The sequence below is a fragment of the Notothenia coriiceps genome, unplaced genomic scaffold, assembly GCF_000735185.1.
Source record: "Notothenia coriiceps isolate Sejong01 unplaced genomic scaffold, NC01 NC01_scaffold00000339, whole genome shotgun sequence".
Taxonomy (NCBI): domain Eukaryota; kingdom Metazoa; phylum Chordata; class Actinopteri; order Perciformes; family Nototheniidae; genus Notothenia; species Notothenia coriiceps.
The window spans coordinates 17,481,547-17,501,863 of record NW_011333040.1 but is presented as its reverse complement, the minus strand read 5'-3'; the positions used below and the strand labels follow the sequence as shown (position 1 = coordinate 17,501,863).

General features: G+C 38.9%; 2 protein-coding genes across 3 annotated transcripts in view; both read left to right on the top strand.

Moving 5' to 3' along the window:
- Positions 1–2,745: 2,745 nt before the first annotated feature.
- Positions 2,746–3,894, top strand: LOC104951748 (disks large-associated protein 1-like). The gene is made up of 3 exons (XM_010778483.1): positions 2,746–2,869; positions 2,947–3,102; positions 3,808–3,894. Exons 1-3 carry the CDS (start codon positions 2,753–2,755, stop codon positions 3,892–3,894), a joined length of 360 nt encoding a protein of 119 aa, XP_010776785.1. The 5' UTR covers positions 2,746–2,752.
- A 3,893-nt stretch (positions 3,895–7,787) lies between these two features.
- bcl2l13 (BCL2 like 13) overlaps positions 7,788–20,317 on the top strand; it is a 38,330-nt gene continuing 25,800 nt past the window's right edge. The window contains exons 1-6 of one of the 2 annotated variants that reach the window (XM_010773576.1): positions 7,788–7,944; positions 9,025–9,229; positions 11,834–11,920; positions 12,341–12,497; positions 13,942–14,014; positions 14,115–14,243. In XM_010773576.1, coding sequence (XP_010771878.1) covers positions 9,088–9,229; positions 11,834–11,920; positions 12,341–12,497; positions 13,942–14,014; positions 14,115–14,243 — 588 coding nt within the window. In that variant the 5' untranslated portion in view covers positions 7,788–7,944; positions 9,025–9,087. Of the gene's footprint in view, positions 7,945–8,430; positions 8,609–9,024; positions 9,230–11,833; positions 11,921–12,340; positions 12,498–13,941; positions 14,015–14,114; positions 14,244–20,317 lie in introns of those variants that run through there. The other variant, XM_010773584.1, reaches the window with a different exon arrangement.

Genomic DNA, 20,317 nt, shown 5'->3' with positions numbered 1-20,317 from the left:
TTAAAAATCAACACATTTAAGAAGTAGGTTAAAAATCCAACACATTAAAGAAGTGTAGGTTTAAATACCCACACATTTAAGCAATGGTCGGTAAAATTCCAACACATTAAGAATGTAGTTTAAGAATTCCACAACACATTAAAATGGTAGGTTTAAAAAAATCCCAACACATGTTAAGGATGGTAGTTAAAAATCCCAACACAATTTAAAGGAATGTAGGTCAAGAATTCAACAATTTTAAGAATGGTAGGTTTAAGAATTCCAGCCCATTTAAGAATGGTAGGTTTAAGAATTCCAACACATTTAAGAATGATTGGTTTAAGAATTCCAACACATTTAAGAATGATTGGTTTAAGAATTTCGTTCAAAACTTTCATCTAAACCATTCCCTCAGCATTCAATACACAGAGATTTGAGCAATAGTTACCAAGTTAGAGAGAACCTTACCGAGAGCAAAAACCCAGCTCTTTCACCCCCCCCTCCCCCCCTCTCTCAGCTTGCTCCCTCTCCGCCAATGTCTTTATGCTCAACAACAGGATATAGAAACCTAAAGACACCTCCTCTATACCCATATTTGTGAAAACTGGGCATGGCCTCTGATGTACAGGACTGGACATGACCAGACATATTCTATTGGCTATGGCATAAGACACACCTTCCCATGTTTGTGTAAAAAGGACATGACCCCTGCAGGACTTGCAAAATATTATTCTCGGCTATGACATAACCACCTTTTTGAGGCCTCGATGTATTTCTCCTTAAGTCCGGAGCCCCCCTCCCTGTGTACTGCTGTGAGAGGAGAGGGAAGAAACTGCCTTCTCCCTTATCAGTGATACCCATAAATCATTATAGGCCTTACACTCAACTTAACAAACCACTTTGTTTATACTGTAAATATAGAAAAACATAACATAGGAAACATTTTCATTGTGAGTTATACAAGAATATAATTTATTATACTTGATTATAATTAAATTTTGTTTTCAACATACTATGAAGATCTCAACAGTTGATATTAGTCCCATTGTTCACTTTTCGAGAGAGATACATTAAACCTGTCCTTTAGACTCCTTAAATGTCTGTGAAAAGCCTAAGATGTAACCACTGACACTTTCTTGTGTTCGACAACATATTCCACTTTCTGACATAAAAAGGACAATTTGAAATTGAAGTACCTCTATGAACGAGGCACATATAGTCTGCTGACAGTATTTAACTGTTGAACAGTATTTATAGTATATACAACTTTAAATTGCTTCAGGTCTCATGTTTTATTTATTTTACCCACAGTGGCTTTGACACTTTGAGGTTGACAACAAAACAAATGCTAACACAGACACAAACAAGAGGTCTTAGCCTACAAAATAAAAAGATGGATGCATAAATAAATAATAATACCACACAGAATGGCTTTTGTTGAAGTCCCCCCATGCTTCTAATGTCTTCTCAATCTGTTCTTTACCCAGTCTGTGATGCATCCCAACACAAAAACACTATAAATACATCACAGTACTACCCAAAGAGAGCAGAAGGCATGTAGGAACATCAACTTCAGCAAAAAGGCTGGTCTACTTCAAGTGCAACATTGAGCGTGAGCTTGAGTCTGAGCTGTTTTTAGTGTAGATGGAGAATGTATAGGGTTTGTAGAGCAGACAGTTGAGACTTAAGGACAGTGGCTGAAGAACCCAATGCTGGGAGGGAGCAGTGAGCTCATTGGCAGCAGCAGAGCTTAGTGGTCATGTGGTATGGTTTGACCATGTCCTGAATGAATGGGCCTGAGATGTTCACAGCACTAAAAGCAGAGACCAGACTTGAATCACATTTGAGGGTCTAGAGTGTTGCAGGGATGACGTACTATTGGAAGCAAACCGGAAGTTAGCTTCACAAGGAGTACCTCAACAAAAAGCTAATGGATTTTTCTGTTGGATTTTGCAGAAAAAAGGGTCCTTGTCCAACACACATTAATGATACTTACACGTTTTCTTCAGCAGGATGATCTCCACATATTAGAAACACTTTATGATTTTTGAATCACAAATGCAATCTACAGAAGTAAAAAGCTGACGTTAGGCTATAAACAGGGGTGCAAATAACTGTTTTGCCCTGGTTCTCAAAGGAGCACCTGGAGATGTTGCTTGGTGCTCATCCTTAAAATGAAATAAACCGTAACTTTTGAGGGGGTCTTGACTTTATGTGCCAGACACACGGCACTACCACACTAGCACGACCAGTAATCCTACAAGCTGTCATCTCTACCCTCCTGGCTGTTCTCCTCACTGTCTTCCTCTCTGTCAGACATGGTGATGATGTAGGCCTACTACTTTCTCTCTGGTTGAGTCTGCGATTAGCTGCTTGCATCTACAAGTCAACAGCTGGTTTTGGGTCGAAAGTCTCTGTTGTCATCTTAGACAAGTGGATTTAATCAAATAAGCATGCGAACATAACCAATAACCTACCACAACCAATAACAAATTAATGTAACTTATTTTATTTGTGTTTTTCATTCATAAATTGTATTCCACAGAGAAATATGTGAAAGTCTGTTAAGCTTGTGTTCTTATTTCAGGCATCTAACTAAAACCAGCGTACAAAAGACTGTAGACATTGAGACAAGGGTTTAAGGATTCCTGATTTTTTTACATTATATATTAATACATTATTATAATATGTCTTATTAATCACCATTCTAATACGTCTTTAAAGCAATATTATACTTTTTATATGTTTTCAAAAAATCCACCAGGATGCATACATGGAAGAGGAGGGACCCAGAGGTGACATGACCATCCAATCAGGGCTCAGCAACTCCACAGAGAGCATTGACAGCATGAAGGCCCTGACTGCTGCTATAGAGGCTGCCAATGCACAGGTAGGTCCCTGTGAGAGCCAATCACAAACAGCTTCTGTGAATATTCTATCACCTAATGTGTGTTTTCATCAACGTAGGTCCATGGACCAGCCAGCCAGCATGTCATTAACAGCACCATGACAGTGAACACTCCCACCCTCACCATCCTGACCAGGGGGCCAGTAGAAGACCACCGGGATATGTACAGGAAAGAAGCACTCAGGAAGGGCAGATGTCTCTCTATAGGCATCCAGGTGTGTAGGGACATGGAGGAGGAACATAATGGACTTTTGTAGTAGTAGTTACCTACACAGTATGTCTGTATGTCAGTGGGGAGTCATCTGCTCTACTGTTTACCTATCATTTTACTTATTTTATAAACTCTCCTCTTTTTGGAGGATACTATTAAGTCCAAGTCATATATTCATAGTTAAAATGACTTGCCTTTGCTACCTTCAATATAGATATTTCAGAGGGTGTTGGTCTGTAAATTGAATTGTAGATGTGCTGCATTGTGATCAGATTGATCCTACAATGTATGACCAAGTTGAACTTTGTTCAACTATTTCAAATAGATTAGTTCTCTTTCGAAACAACTCATGATGTATCACACCGGCCCACTGGGAGTTGAATTATGGTCACTTCCTGGTTCAAACTGACATTTTTTTCCTGAAAACACACATTATTTTGTAACCCCCAAAACCAATCTAGTGTTTTCCAATTGGGACATGTGTTTTTTTTTACCAAAGTCCACTTTTTTTTTTTGCTAATCATTGCCTATTAACTAATAGTAATTAATCAAATAGGCCAACATGTGCGAGATAGCATCCGGCAGTTTCTAAATGCTGGGGATATTGCTATCTTTCTTATCATATAGCCAATACATGTATTCAGTTGTTAATTTGTTTTATTAATGGCATTTGGTGATATTAGTGATTTACCATGCATGTCTTCTGTAGGTGGATGGACCGGATGATGACCCCGATCCAGAGGACCCCTCCAAGTTCACCTCTGTGGGGGTGCAGGTGGAGGATGACAGCGGGTGAGGCACACATTGTTCTCCACACTTAATCTGTTCCATTGTTGACCCTTATACTTTTTGATTATTTAAATCAGGTCCATGTCTCTTAACAGTTGTCCAGTAGGTTCCACAAGATAGCCAAGTTCCAATATTCCGTTCTCTTACAACTTTTGAATGCTGGACCTCGTGTTCTGCTGTATGTTTGTGAGCATTTCCTCCAACATGTGTTTTTATGTGATTGTAGTATTTATCACATGTACAGCACTTTGGCCCGAACAAAAATCGCTTTTAAATGTGCTTTATAGATAAACTTTGATTTGATTTGAACAGTCAACTAAATGAATCAGTTGTTAAAAGTGATGATGCGAATGAATGTGAATAGTTCTACATTACACTGGAGACCTGTACAATGCTTTTCCCTGGAGAATCCGTGCCTTTAGCACCTTAATAACAGTGGATAGAAATATGTAGCTATATACGATGGATAGATTCATAGGTTAATGTTAGTTTACAGTGTAGAAATGCAAGAACTAAAGCTGGATTTATACTTAGTCTACTACTAGTATAGTATACTAATTTACTGCGCTAAACGGCTAGGAAGCACATACCTGTATAGATTTATAACAAATATTTCTATTACATAGGTTGCTGAGGTGATATCAACAGGTAAAGTCAGACGTTTAACTATAAATCTAAAACTTACAAACTGACAATGCCTTGATAGTAATCCAGTTATACTTTGAACTCTAAAATCAAGATGATTTTATATCTACAGTAGGTGTGTTAGTCAAGCTTTTGGCACGATTAACTGATTACAAAGTTAAGACCTTTATTAATCCATGTATGGAAATGCAGGGTTACACAGTGTATTCAAACTTTTGAGTTGTGCCACATGATGTGTTTTTTCCTCAGACTAGAAATAAATTGGCTAAAGGCCTAGGCCATACCCACAACTTCATGATAAATATTTCCATGTATATATTTCTGAGGGGATATCAACAGGTAAAGTCAGACGATAGATTAAAACGTACAAACCAACAATGCATTGATAAGGACAGTGGCGCTGCAGGACACGCTGGGGGCCCCAGGCAGATGTGACATGCCCCCCAACACATCCAGCACAACCGTCAGCTGTGCAACAGCATTCCACTATATTTCTTCAGATCTTTATTAGTGCGAATGCTGTTTACAGCATTCCACTATAGTCCTTAAAATCTTTATTCTTCAACTTCATCTTCTTCTTATTTCAACCAAATAGTTTGGCTCTCAATAACTTCAGCATACTTTCAGCTACAGAAACCATTCAAATATATTCAGCCTTTTCAGCACATGATGGGAAACTTTCAACTTTTTCAAAATATTTTATACTTTTTGAAATATTCAGCTTTTTAAACTCTTTTTTTAACATGTAACTCAATGGGAGGAACCTTCAAATCCTTTTTACCTACACAGTGCGCTAAATGCTACTCTTTCCACATACTTTCAGCTAGAGACTTAATTCCAACTTTAAAATGATCACAATAAATTCAGCTATTGAAATTGTTTTCAGATTCTTGATATCTTTTACACTTTTTGAGATATTCCACTTAGTTTGGAGCTTGGTAAAGAGGCCTTCTTCAGATTTTAACATTAGTGTGTATTGCGAAGCCCATTAACCTGTTAAGCCCGGTGCACCGGCAACATCTTGCAATAAACAGCGTCTGAGGGCTTCTTAACATCTAACAAACTATGAACGTGTCATACCCACTTAACGGGAAGAAACTCAGCTACCTGACGGTATGAACCATTTTTACTTAAAAAAAACACAAGTCTAACACCGAGCCTCTGAATTAGCACTAAGCGAAAGAGTGCTAACGCACTTAGCACATAACTCACGGTAGAAATATTTTATACTTAATCGGATCTGCACAAATAAGATATCACAGAGATTCCACAGATTCCAATGATATAAGTATCATCGCTGTGCGACCAAAACTCGCAGCAGCGAAACCCAGCAAAGACAACACNGACCAACAAATGATTTCCCTCATTATAAATGGAACAAGGCTCGTAACCCACTTATACCATGACCTTCTCTTCTCCTCTAATCCCTTGCTAACCGGCTCGTCTTCCATACAGATTTAGCCGACCTCTAGTCCAGCCGTCCAGCGATTACGGAAAATTAATCCCTGGTATCTTTCAGATGACATGTTGAACAATCAGGCCTACACTGGCTTCACAAGAAAGTGACTAAATATAGACCCAACCGAAATGGTACATATTGGATCAAATACTACACCAATGGACAGTGCGCCCGACAACAGAATTACAAATAAAAATAAAGTCCTCTGGTTTGTCCTTCTGAAGGTCTAACTGGCCATGAGAAAATCCAAATCAACTGCTTCACAATCCCGTCACTAAGATGTCGCCGTCATTGTACAATACGGTTGATACTAATACAAACACATATTACTTATTCTCAGTAAAGGCTCCGCTTTGGCCCAAAACTATCATAAGGCAGCCTTAATAAACACAAGTAACCATCCATGTGTGGTGCATCGGTAGTCGTCTGTCTTATTTTTGTTGGTGTCATATTGTTTTCACCAGGCCCGGCCCTTGTGCCATGCAGTAAGGCGAATGCTAAGGGCCGCATCAACCAATCGGCAGGGCGCGCGGAGATTTGGGGAGAAAAATTAATCATGTATTTTTTAGCTGCCCGGGATTATAACAGACAAAGACTCACTCTGAAAACTGCACTGCAACAACATAACATTAAGGACATGGATTTCAAGTCAATATACGAAAGTAAATCAAGAAATTAAGTAAACAAGCTGATCTTCAAGTTCCTCAAAAACACTGGTCTGAGGACAAGGATTTAATATAAACATTTAATAAATCAACAGGTGGCGTTATATGCTCGAAGCGATTCGCTATTAAAGAAAAAAGAAGAAGAAGTAGTAGAAGAAGAAATACGTTAACGCTACGAACAGGCACAACACTGCTACTCTTTTTACTGACATATAACATTTGATTTCACCTTGCTCTATGTTCTTTAAACGCACGTTCAAAAACGGGAACATTTTCGGAAGTTTCAACCGGGTACCAGCCACCGAAAACGGGGACTCTGCCCGGAAAACGGGGACGTTTTTGGTCACCCATCCGACAGCTAAGCACACACGCTAACATTAAGACTACAAGCTCACTTGGTGTTGAGGCTTTTTTACACGTTGCTTGACTGCCTGCCCACATATCTGATCTAAACATAGTAACGTGTATTGGGGAAAATAATTATTTAAAGTTATTTAATAATTGTGACATTTATTGTACTTTTTGATGGATGAATGATGCTCAAAGTGAGGGGGCAAAGAATACAACCGAGGGGGCAATGCCCCCTTTTGCCCCCTCGTGGCGCCGGGTCCGATTCATACACAATGGAAAACTGTGTTGTCTCATTCTATATCCTGTGAGAAAATGATACACATTTAACATTACAAACTTGACATACTATTCCTGAGGAATGTATGAATAATCAACAGATTTGAATGGAATCTCGAACATTTTCATGTAGAATAAAGACAAAAGAGTGATTATACAAATTACATTTATTGAAATTTGAACCAGAAGAAGAAGTCTCAAAGAATATTTTAAATAAAAAGACATAAAACTAAAAGGTGGATAATAATAAAATCTATTAAATGTATATGTAAAGACATTTGGTCAAATGAAATGACCCTGAGCAAGTGATAACAGCAACGCCCAGCGTGGATGAAGATGGTGCAGGTCTTTCTTCATTTCTTCTTTATTCTGAGAAAGTGTTGCTTTATTTTTATGAAACAAAACTAATCCCATACCTTATCAGTGTTATTTTAAAAAAAATGGTAGGACCGTTCGCCACTAATGAGAGTGTTATTTTGAAAGGTATGACAGGAAGGTTGGTGCTGTACTTTCGCCAGCTTGTATCTCTCTCCAAAGCACACCGTGTGTTAGTGCTGCTGCCAGTGGTGCTGTGCCTCTTCAGCTGCTGCTGCTGGGGACTGTGTCGCATATTCCTTCAACTTGTCGTTTGTCAGCACCTGTTTGCCTTTGGCCAAGGACGGTAAGAAATGGACTCCAGTTTGGTTGCATTTAAGTTAAATTTAAGTTTTTTGCGTCACCAAAATAGCGCATAAAGCGTGTCACGTCAAGCTAGCTATAGCTTGCGTGTGTGCCGAGGTGTTTCGGGGAAAGGAACGAAAACCCGGCTTTTTTTAAGTGTAACGGACTCTTATGTAATTTGTCCGGTAACGTTAGACAGTTAATTATTTAATGAGCAATGGCTGGTTCATGAAGTGAGCAAATATCTTGGCTATTATTTTGAGTCCATGCTGTCACTTTAAAAACATGAAGGACAAACGTAAAGTATTTAGTTGTGTTATAATAATTCAACAAGTTATAATATTTGTATTTGCACATACATTGGTATAACTCCTCATTAGCCAACAAGAGGTTTTATTTTGACAGTTTAATCCGGAAGTTGTAGTTTTTTTTATTTGTCAAACTTGACAATTTGGTCCGCATGGCGTCACCTCCCCTCTGGAGGACAATGTGAGCGTTTAAACTCATCCTTTCTTTAGTCGGTAAGGTTTTAAACGGTGGTTTAATATCTATAAAACCACAGTAAACGTAACAGTATAAAATAGACCCATTGACTGGAAACATTTGTTCAGTAAAGGCTTTTGTTGAAGGTCTTTTCACGCCCCACTGTTCACCACGTGTGTTATGTAAGTGGACTGTGTCATGATGTATGTACAGTAACGTTATATAGCCTGCATGTGTGAGATAGGCATGTCTTAGTTCAACCTTCCTCTGTGTTATCAATGATCAGTTATGCAGGCAGCAAAAACGACATGACCAATTGAAGCTTTATCACCCCTTTGCCAGATGGGCAAGTGATGTCCACCTGTCACAAAGGGCATAGGATAATGTGCTATCATGCTATGATAGACTTAGTAGGACATTTATAATCAGTCATCTTACCTAACAGCTGTTTTACAATCCAACAACAGATGTTCATCAGGACGTTTTTTCTACACTGATGATGTTTTATTTATAGGAGCCAGATTTCACTGTGCAGCCTCAATCATGATTGTCTAAATAAAAAGTAAATTATCCTCCTCCTTGCTCCTTTTTCCCTCAGGTGAGACGTCCAGCTTTGACTGTAACAACGTATGTGCCTGAGAGTCTGACCCACGTCTGTTCAATGGCTACCTCAGGCCCCACCTCTTCTGCCTCCATCACTGCCACTGTGCCGGAGGGTTTCCACTATGAAACCAAGTACATTGTGCTCAACTATCTGGGAATGCTGCCTGTTAATAGATCACAGGCACGCAACACAGTTCAAGGTGAGAAGAAAGACTTTAGATTAGCGGCTAATTTGGTTGTTAAAGTAGTTTAGTGTGATTAAGGTATTGATTCAGTCTGAAAATGCAGAAATGCAATGTCCCCAAAGGACACACTTCTCATTACTGAAGTGTAGCTACTGCCAAGGTTGTAGACCTCTCCACAGTGTCTTCACTTGTGCAGTGTGTGCGCCACATATCTCAGGCAAACCTCACACTTGTGCAGTCACACAGCACACAAATAGAGTTGTGTGCACATGGCCAAAAAAGAATATTCAGGGTGTGTAGGCAGCTTGCCACCTGTTTTCTAAATCCATTTAGCCTTCTGTGACACATTGTAAGAGACTTGTGTGTAATTTTAAAAAGACAGTTATGGAGTCTCCAGCGTTTTAGACAAGTATATGTAGTCATGTGAGGTTCCCTGTAAGCTCATCTTCGACTTTTCCAATATGGTGTCCAGAGATGCAAAAACTGGTTTGACTTGTATTGCAAGTTTGTGCCCCAGGCTTGAAGCATGCCTGTTTTTCATTTTGTAGCATTTGTGCTTAGCATACAAATGACACACAACAGAGTTTGAACAAATAGTTATGATGTTTTTGTCTCACATTTGGAGATGTGTCACATTGGTAGTTATTTTATAAATATGTGAAGACTTTTTGAGACATTTTAATGAGAAAACAAATATGATGTATTGGAGAAAGAGAAACATCACGGCTAGAAATGTTAGCATTTCATGCCATGCATGTCATTCCCTCTGCACAACCAAAAAAAAGTTGTATTATTTTAAAGAAAACCGTAGTGCCAAATGTAAAAAATAACACGTTTTCTTTCATTCTGGTCCCTTATTGTTGTGTGCGTGCTCAGAATGGGCGGAGGAGGGCAGATGAGTGGCTGATCCCTGCTTTCCGCTTGACCCGGTCCAATTTCTGACTGCCTGTCATGTGGAATCACTGCAGGATAACTCACACGCCATTGAACCAGAGCAGAATAGTTGGCCGGTTAGCTGTCTGGCTGAACGCTGAAACAGCACCGAGCCCCGGAAAAACCAACAGTGGCCCTTGGGGCGTTCCTATAGGGTGAGGGGACACAGAGAGAATGGAGAAGGGTTCTGCTGAGCGTCCTCTTCCTTCCTGTTAAAAAACAAACAAACACCAGTTTGTAACTTCAACAGTGAAAAACACATCAGTTAGTTTTTGAATGATACTTCAAGGTCATCGTGTTTTGTCCCCTATTGGCTGCTCGTCCCCAGTTTAGCTGTTCTTAAAGAGTTCCATGATAGTAGAAAGAACCAATGCCTTTGGGTTGAGTGTGTAATGCAGCAGGGTCACCCTTCTTTATCAAATGACTGCTGGATTTTCCCAAGCTAAATAGCTACATTCAGAATGTGTTTAGCGTGACTTAAAGTCATGGTCACACAGCAGCAGCCTTTGTGTCGGTTTCACCTCTCACATGGTTCCGCATTCCCCCAGCAGCGCAGACTGAATCATGTAAATAATTTACTTAAAAGCACAATGTGTAGGAATATCGGTTTCAGTTTGTACATGCAACATTCAAAGTGAGCCTCTTTTCGCTGGTTAAACAAGGTTCAGTTATGACCTCAGATTCATTTGAGTTTGGAAACAAGATTTGTCCGCTTAGTTTTTCACCCTAATATTTTAAATTCTTTCACAGCTGATAATTGAAAGGCGTAATTTATGTATCAGCAAAGTATTTACCTTATTTTTTAAAGAATATCCAACTCATTGCTCCTTTTTAACTATGAATGTGACACAAGAACACCAGTATTAGTACAGTATTGCACGTAAGCATGCAAACCGCTTAGTTTTCACCCTAATAATTAAAAAGTTCTTTCACAGTGATAATTGAAAGGATAATTAATAGTCAAGTAATTGACATTATTATTTAGATTATAAATGGGATTGCATACTTCATTCAGCTTGACTCACAAGGACACGAGTAATGATGCAGTACTGCACATATGGCAGTGACTCTAAACACAGTTCCCAACACAGCAGCACTTGTACTTATACATACTTATACATATATATACATATACATTACATATACTGCTGTGTTTGGCAAACTGTGTTTAGAGTCATGCCAAGTGTGCAGGCATCATTAACCTGTCCTTATGAGTCAAGCAAATACATATACATCCCATTTATAATCAAATCCAATAATGTCAGTTATTTTACTTTAAATATCTTATGTTAATATAAATATCTTTTTTTTTTCTTTTTTTGAATTGCACATTTTTACTTTAACTTTTTAACTTTAAATATATTTGATGTAAATATTTTTATTTTACTTGTTTATTTCTAAAATGGAGCCACTTTCACAAACCCAATCTCTTCTGGGATAAATCACGTATTTGATTCTGATTGATAGATTTGATAACATTTCAGATATAATACAGCTGTAGAATTTGCACATTTCAAAATAAATAGAAAGCACAAAAGAGAAAGAAATATTTCTAGTCAAGTGTATGTGGCTTTTAGTGTTTGTTTTAAAAAAAAATGTTAAAGTACTATATACTGTATATTGTATAGAATTTAGGAATAGTGAGTCTGTGGCCGTTGGTTCATGTCCTGTGTCTTTCTCTCTCAGGAGATGCTCTGATTGACAGCGAGAGTAGCACATTGACAAAAGGCCATGAAGAAGAGCTGAGACAACTGGAAGATGAAATCGCTGCCTGTAAGTGGACACACACACACTCCATGTTGTCTTTCCCTTTGCCATTATTTGTTCATACCGTGTGTCTGCCTGTGTAGTGGAATCCAAAGTTCAATCTTTGTGAATTTAAAACATGAAATGTATGCATGGAGAGAGGACTTTGGTTTCTTTACATAACCACGGTTCTCTCAGAAGCGTGAGTCAGTCACTCACCCTTCCTTGTATATGCGTAGCAAGGACAAGGTGAGATATTTGATTGACAGATAGACACTAATTTACTACTCAGAGAACTTAAGTCACATTAGTAACCCAGACTTCAGGCTAACCATCAGCGTATGTGTTGTGCATTTAATTTATGGAGCAAACCACACGTTTTTTTTTCTGCAATGTGAATCATTTCTTTAAATGATCCGAGTCATCCTTCCCCTCTGTGTGGAGCAGCTTGTTCCACATCAGGCTTCGACCGGCACACATCGCTGGTGTTTAACCCGACCGTCCCAGAGACCTCCGTAGAGGACTGCCTCGCTGCCGTGGGAGACCGGGTGGCCGTAGACCTCGACACACACCTAGCAGCAGCCGTACACACACTCCTCGAAAGGTCAGTGGTCAACTCTTTGACTGTCATGATGGATTGTATAATATATACAAAAGTAGTGCAGATGAACAATGCTCTGAGATGATCACTGCCTGTCTTCACTGCTAAGAAATACTTAATCCAAGGTATATATTTCATATAGAAACAGAATTGCTGGGTCGGTTCAGCAACTACACTGACACTTTCTTATCCAATAATTGCTCTTTTCCTTACTACACTTTATTCACACTATTAATATCATGTGGGATAAATGTGAATCTTAGTGTCAATATTCTTAACCTGTTGCTTAAGGTAGTTTTCTTTTTAAATGAATGTTTGAACTTAGCAAAGATTGGAAAATACTTTGTCTTGAAACTGATTGAAAAGGTTTTGATTAATTTCTAAATGTACTGAGATTAACTCAATTGCAGGCCGACAGTTGTTGCTTGATGTTATTGGCTTAACATATATACACACACACACACACACACACACACACACACACACACACACAATTATTTTAGACTTTATACAGATGATAAAAATCCCAACAAACGTTTGCAAATTGTATGAATCGAAGTGAGTTGAAGATAAGTTGTTAACATGAGCAAGAGAGTTAATCAGCCGGTGCTTATGTAGAGTTGCTGCAGGGCCAACACATAAGACTGTGGTTGTCCTGGGCAACTTCCAACTGTCAGTGTAGCACGCTTCTGCACAACTATTAATTTGAAATTTGGAAAAAAAATCTAATTGCATTATTTTGAGTGACAGGGAGGCTTTGGCTCAGTGGATAGAGTGCTGGACTTGGAATCAGGGGATACCAAGTTTGAGTCCCACTGCAGTCAGCATGTCGTTGTGTCCCTGTGCAAGACACGTTGCTCCTGTGGGGATTGTCCACAGTACTGAATGTGTGTAAGTCGCTTTGGATAAAAGCGTCTAACAAATCACATGTAATGTAAAGTAATATTGCAATTGTGATATGACTCATGATATTCGAGGAACTACAACTTTTCCTTCATTATTCTAATTTGTATTTAAAAAAAACATTAAAATAATCATGGTACTTTTTATTTTATTTTATTCTACACATTTTTCCTTCTTATATTTCTGTTTAGATAACATTCTAATAATTGTTCAGCCTTATATGAGAGTTTAACAGGTCTTGTATGCTTTTCATGGATATGTAAATGTATACAATTATTTTGTTCGTTTTTAGCATTGCATACATTCCCGTTACAAGACAAACGCATGCAAATGACATAGAACATCCAGTAACATAACAATACAATTTGAACCTGGAAGAAGCTGTGGATTTTTTTTAATAGCTTTTGGAAGGTGAACAATAAAGTCAATTTAGGATCTTAAGTATTAGATGGCTTAACAATAACTATTTTTATTCTAGGTACATTTAGATTTGTTCAACACTAAATGTAGTCCTTACCAGAGATGATGTATGCGTGTGTTTCAGGCCTCTAGACTACGAAAGATTTAGAGATGCAACGCGGGATCTCTCGACATACACAGAGGGAGGCTGGAGCAAGGTGAGTCCCCCTGAGGTTTACAAATGTCTCTTAACTTTGTGTCCCTACAGCTTTCATTTCTTTATGGCCTCTCCCTTAAACTGCTACTCCTCTCTCCCAGGTGCTCGTCCCTTTTGTGCTGCTCCAGGCTCTACAGAGCGAGGGGGAGTCGCTGCAAACTCTCTCACAGCTGGGGATGCGCTTCTTAGAGGAGGACGAAGCAGGCTACATCATGCAGCAGGGAGGATGGGTGAGTTTTAACACACAATGGAGGAAAACCATTATATGCGTCACCTTTCTTTTAATACTTTGGCACCTGAAAGTGTTGTATTTTTTTAAACATCATTGCACTATATTTATGACTTATAATTAAATGTACAGAACTCAAACTAGCCAGAGGAGGGCAGCAGTGAGCTAGCTGTACAGAGGTGGATGAAGTATTCAGATCCTTTACTTAAAGTGGACGTATTATGCTATATTGGAAACATATTTAGTAGGGTCATACCTATACAAAACATGTCTGTGACATGTTTTTGCTTAAAATACCAAACAGATCACCCATTGTAGCCATGCCTCACACTGCTCATACCCCTCTTTTGCAGCCCTGTTGCAAACAGGCTGACTCTGCTTTAAATTGAATGTCTACTGCTAGCCACGCCCCTTTGTAGCGTCACGCAGCGTTCCCCAGCTAGAGAGAGATTTCTACCGGGAGAAGCTCAGCTAAACGCTGCGGTGATTAAATTCCACGTTATGCTCCTAACCACTTCAAGCTTTATTTCTGAAACAGTATGGAGCTCAAACCTTTATTTATTTATTTATTTATATATATATATATATATATAACACGGGAAACCTCACCCGGCCCGGACACGGAAAGGATTGACAGATTGATTGCTCTTTCTCATATATATATATATATATATATATATATCAACTTTACTCTAAGCCTCCAGCAGACATCCCGCTGAATACATAGACACACAGCTGCGACTGTATACAGAGACGATAGGTTGGGACCTCTATGGTTGGGACGTGTCACGTGTGCTGGAGATGATAGGTTGAGACGTGTCACGTGTGCTGGAGATGATAGGTTGAGACGTGTCACGTCGGCCGGATGTCGCCAATGACGTAATAGGAGCGACATTTCTGGATCTGCTTGTTAGCACCCCCCTTTTTTTTTAGAGATGTGAGTACAGAGGAAAAGAGAAAGGGTTTTGTTTTCTGCCACTTTGTGAGTTCCCTGACATGCCGCGGACAAATATTTATGTATAAAAGACATACAAAAGTGCATTTTGCATGATAGGTCCCCTTTAAGTTAATTACTAATACTCCAATGTAAAAATAGTACTGCATTATACAGCATTAAATGGTACTTAAGTAAGATGATCAGTATAATGTAAGCATGATCAGGAACATGTACATTAAGTATTAGAAGTAAAAGTAGTTGCAGGAAAAAAAACTAAACATTTTAAAAATGAAAAGGAAAACATCTTCACATTTTTAAAAGCTGAAAGTGTAAAATATCTTTTTTGAATGAACACATGAATCAAACAATGAGTAAAACAAATAGTCAACCCACTCATTGTTTGTGTTGTACTTACATAGGATTTTGGATATTTTATCTACATCAAAACATCTTATTTTAAAAGTTCTTTACAAGGTTAAAAAAAAAAAGTCTGAATTTATAAAGAAAGTAGTAACTAAAGCTGTAACATAGATGTAGTAGAAAAGTAAAGATGAACTATTTCCCTTCCAATCGTAGTGGAATAGAAGTATAAAGTGGCACTTAAAGAAAACACTCAAGTAAAGTTCACGTACAGCAAACATTTTACCTCAGTAGAGTACTTGAGTAAATGTACTTAGAAGAGGCGCCGGTGATGTTCCTTGCGTGTCGGAACAAGCAGCGACACACACTGAACATTTTACTTATTTATTCTCTCGACACAGCGCTTTAAGCCCCCCATCATGAAATCAAAACTAGAATCCATCTTTTTCTCAGGTCAGAATTATTATATAAGCAGGCTAAGATATGTTACCATGGTGAGGATATGGAAGGCACATTTTTGATCTTGGAGTCATCCTTTACACGCTGGCAATGATCCTACGCTTTAGACCTAATGCCGGACATAATTCAATGAATGACCAACTACTAAGACTTTTTTGATCGACTGACGTTTAGTTGACTAAGGGGCAGCTCTACACGTTGCCAAACATGATTTAAAATGTACATCACATGTAAAAAGTATGCTCGTAATCAACATAAAGAAAATATGTAATTTAGGTTTAATCTGTGCAATTTATTTTGCTAGTGTATTACAAACAATTACAAAACCAACAGCCACTTTCTCCTTTTGTGGTTATTCACAACTTTACCATCTATCTATTGACCTAAAGTCACAGTTTAGATCCAAAAACGGTATTTCTATTCTATATTATGTTGCTTGTTCTAAAGAGAGATTACATGTGTGCATTAGGGGTGCAACAACTAATCGACTTAATCGATTAAAATCGATTACCAAATTAGTTGGCAACTAATTCAGTCGTCGATTCGTTGGTGACGTCATCACATGTGTTCTACACCCTGTTAAACTCCAAAGTTATCGCTCTTTTTTATGGGTACAGGAGACATTTAAAACATATGTCATATGTATTATTGCTACATAAACATTATATCGCAGTCTTAGTGTCGCCAACTCCGTTTCTAATATGCAATATGACTACAAAATGCGTCTATAATGTATTTTCGATCTTCCCAATTCAGACGAGAGATCTCTCCCCCGCCTGCTTGCGAGGGGGCGGGGCAGTTTACACACACACGCAGGAGATGGCGGAGAGAACGCGCTCCGAGGTGTGGTTAAACTTTAGCCGTCTCGATGTGGACAATGCTCGTTACCAAAAGTGCAATAACAGTTTATCATATAAGGGCGGTAACACGAGCAATTTGTCTAAACATTTAGCAAAAGTGCACCACATTCAGACGGAGGAATGCACCAGGTTCGACTGTCTTTCTAGCAGCTCGGTAACCCCGTCCACGAGTAACGTTTCCACGTCAGGTGTTTATGTATGCTAGCAGCAACACAGAGTAACTCAGTTATGAAGAACATAGGTTAATGATTAGAGGTATCTGAGTTATTTTGTTAAGTTTCAGCTATCTGTTACAGTTCTGTCATCAATTAATTTAATAGTGTATTTGTTATTCAAAAACACTTGTTTCTTTTGATGTGAAATATTATGTATTTAATTAAAATAAAAGCAATGTTTAGTTTGTTCACATTTGTTTAGTTAGTTACTTATTTCTTGCAAAAGAAACCGTTAATACCATCGTTAAAGGACGGATCGATAGCAGTCGATATAATAGTGTACGTTAAAAACCCTTAACGTATCCGAATAATCGATTACTCGTTTCATATAATCGATAGATTAATCAGATTATCAAATTAGTCGTTTGTTGCAGCCCATGAGTGTGCATATTCATGAAGGTGTATTTAACTCTGCATGGTGCTGAAACAGTCTGTGATATGGACCGTCAGGGTGAGAAGGCCCTCGTATAAAATCTCTCCAGTGTGCCGATTAATCATGAAAGATGAATGGAAAGCAGGAATGTTTTTATATCGATCATACACATGCAACTATTTCAGCTACAACATGTTTTAGCATTAATCGATACAGAGGATTTCAATGATTGTAATAAGTGGAGCACTGCGTCACAGGATGGCTTCTTATGAAGGTCAGGCTGAATGACAGGGGTCACAATGACTCGGACGCGCTTTAACCACGCTCCTGGGTCGCCATTACCTCACGTGATGATGCTTGGCCCAGTTTTGTGCATGTAACGTGGAACAACATAATGGCTCTGGTTCAAACAAAGCACCCATTCTTGTTATGTCACAGCGAGGGGACAACGGATGATACGGGGCAGGATTCAGGATGGAGAGAGAGGGAGGAGGAGAGAGGAGAGAGGATTGCATTAGGAGAGTGGGAGGGAGAATAGGAAAGAGAGAGGGTGAGAGATGAGGGTGGGCATAGTGAGAAGCAAAGTGAAATCTCCCATTGTTTGGACAGCCGCCTGCATGCACACTTTCGCCACATCCATCGCTAGCTGCGCTGTTTGACCAGCTTCTGAGACTGCACATTGAGGAGGAAGATGTTACACTGGTGACGAGGGGGAACAGCTACAGGTGACAGTCTCATTGGTCTGGATGTATGCGTCCTTGTGAAATGAGTGACCGCTGCAGAAGTGACAAACTCTTTTCCGCTATATATGTCTTCTCCTATCATCGCTATATTTCACAAGCATGCATTCAAAAAGCATAAGGCTTATTAGTTATTTTGAATTGTAGAACATATTCCATTTAAATGTCGGAAGTTGTTAGGTGCCGAAAAAACAAACAAAGGCTAATGTATACCTAACACAAGGAACATCAAGTACTTTTCGTATAAGAAAACAGAAGATGGATGCGCAACGAACATGATTTCATTTGCGGATATTTTTCGGTCTTAAACGCACATGTTAGTATGGGTCGCTGTCTGTGAAGTCGCTAGGTTTGGGGCCTCCTGTAATTCCTTTTGTTGGATGCATTGAATACAATAAGGATTTTATGACCCTAATGTGGTGTACACTTCATTTGGCTGGAAACAAAAAAACAGCAGGCCCTCAGACAGTGCAACAGCCGGGGGGGGGACGGGGGAGTAGGACATGATAGGTGGGGTCAAGAGGGGAAGGAAGGGGCTGAGAAAAAGAAAATGGCCTACATGATGATGATGATGGTGCATTGTGAAAAAGAGAGAGTTACGTACACATTATATTAAACTGGAGCAGCAGAATATAGGGTGAGTTGTTAGTGTTCTAGAACAACCAAACGTCTCTCTATGGGATGTCTCTATTATTATTGCTCCTGTTCGTTTCCGATCCGGGTGTTGTGGTTCTTCTTTCGGAGGAATTAGAACAATCTGTCCTTCAGAGTACTGGACGACTGGGAAAACTGACTTGGTGGGAGACAACAGTCCATTTCATTATTACCGTCACTTGTGAGCGTTGATGTCATATTGACTCACTAGTTGAGGTTGAAAAGTGGCACCAACCCAACATTTCCACCTCGCCTCTATAAGCAAAGAGACAAAGGAATAAGATGGCGAGATACATACTCATAGTTTTACTGCATATTGGTCATAGACTGATAGGCAAAGCGGACATTATCTTCCAAAGGTATAAAGTAATGTTAACCAGGCCCTCAGTGTTATTCTGGCAATCAGCTGTGCCTGAAAGCAGAGGAAGTTGGCAGTGATATTCTTTTATTATATTTCAGTCATTTATCTTAATTATTTTCGCATTGCATAGAACAGGAAGACAGGAATACACAACAACGAAGGTAAGAAAAGGACAATAGTGTAGCGGATGGAGTCCAAATGAATCAAAGCTGTTAAGGAATAGATAAGAAAAAACCATTAACTATGTCAACTGCACAAATATTATGGTTGATGGATTCTGTCATGCTTTTCAAAATAATGTATTTGTTTTTTTAAGTTTAATACCACTTTATTTTAATATTCAGATCTTTTTGAACAATATTGAATGTTGGCTTTGTTGGTTTTAGTTAGCAAGATGCATTTTGTGATTGATATTTTTAAGATTAAGGTGCTCTTAAAGGGGCACGTCACTGTGCAGCCGCATTAGTGCTCCCCCAGATGTTATGTAAACCACCCTCTCGCCAAGCTCTGAAGTGGGGTATGTGCATCACTGTAGAAGTGGGCGCGTGGGTGAGGAAGCCCAAAAATAACTCTCAATAATAATCCTAAACATCATCACCAGGGACTGGCCACTTGTAGCTCTCTTAATAACTTTGTACAGCAGCAGACGTCATGGCCGACGGCCAGCGCTCAAACAGGGCACCCAGTCCATCCTCTCCGCCCTCCGTATACCATCATGTCTCACTGACTGCCACAACACTAATTGATGACGTGGCAACACCAATATTTACTGATGCAGGCAGTGTGGACTACACATAACAGCAAGTTTGCCCATGGCTGTTGCAAAGATGCAAATAAGAATCATTCTGTCCTAAAAGTTCTCTTTTGCTATCCAACCACCAAGCTCGACATTGTGTGTTCTTAGAATAAGATGGAGTGATGCATTGTGATTAAATAAATTAGTTAGTTTCCTTGATTAAGGTAATAGCTCTACATGAGTTGATTCGAAAAAAGATATGTAGCTCCCTCTAGCATGATATGCAAACAACAAAATCTAGCCTGCTTTAAAAAAAAAAAAATCTGTAAAAAAAGAAAACTCAGTGTTTGTATTTTTGTAATCATTTTACATTTACATTA

Excerpts from the sequence above, each read along its gene's own strand:
- LOC104951748 (XM_010778483.1), top strand. The coding sequence starts at position 2,753 with ATGGAAGAGGAGGGACCCAGAGGTGACATGACCATCCAATCAGGGCTC. Across the intron at positions 2,870-2,946 it reads TAGAGGCTGCCAATGCACAG|GTCCATGGACCAGCCAGCCA; the intron begins GTAGGTCCCTGT and ends TCATCAACGTAG. Across the intron at positions 3,103-3,807 it reads GTCTCTCTATAGGCATCCAG|GTGGATGGACCGGATGATGA; the intron begins GTGTGTAGGGAC and ends TGTCTTCTGTAG.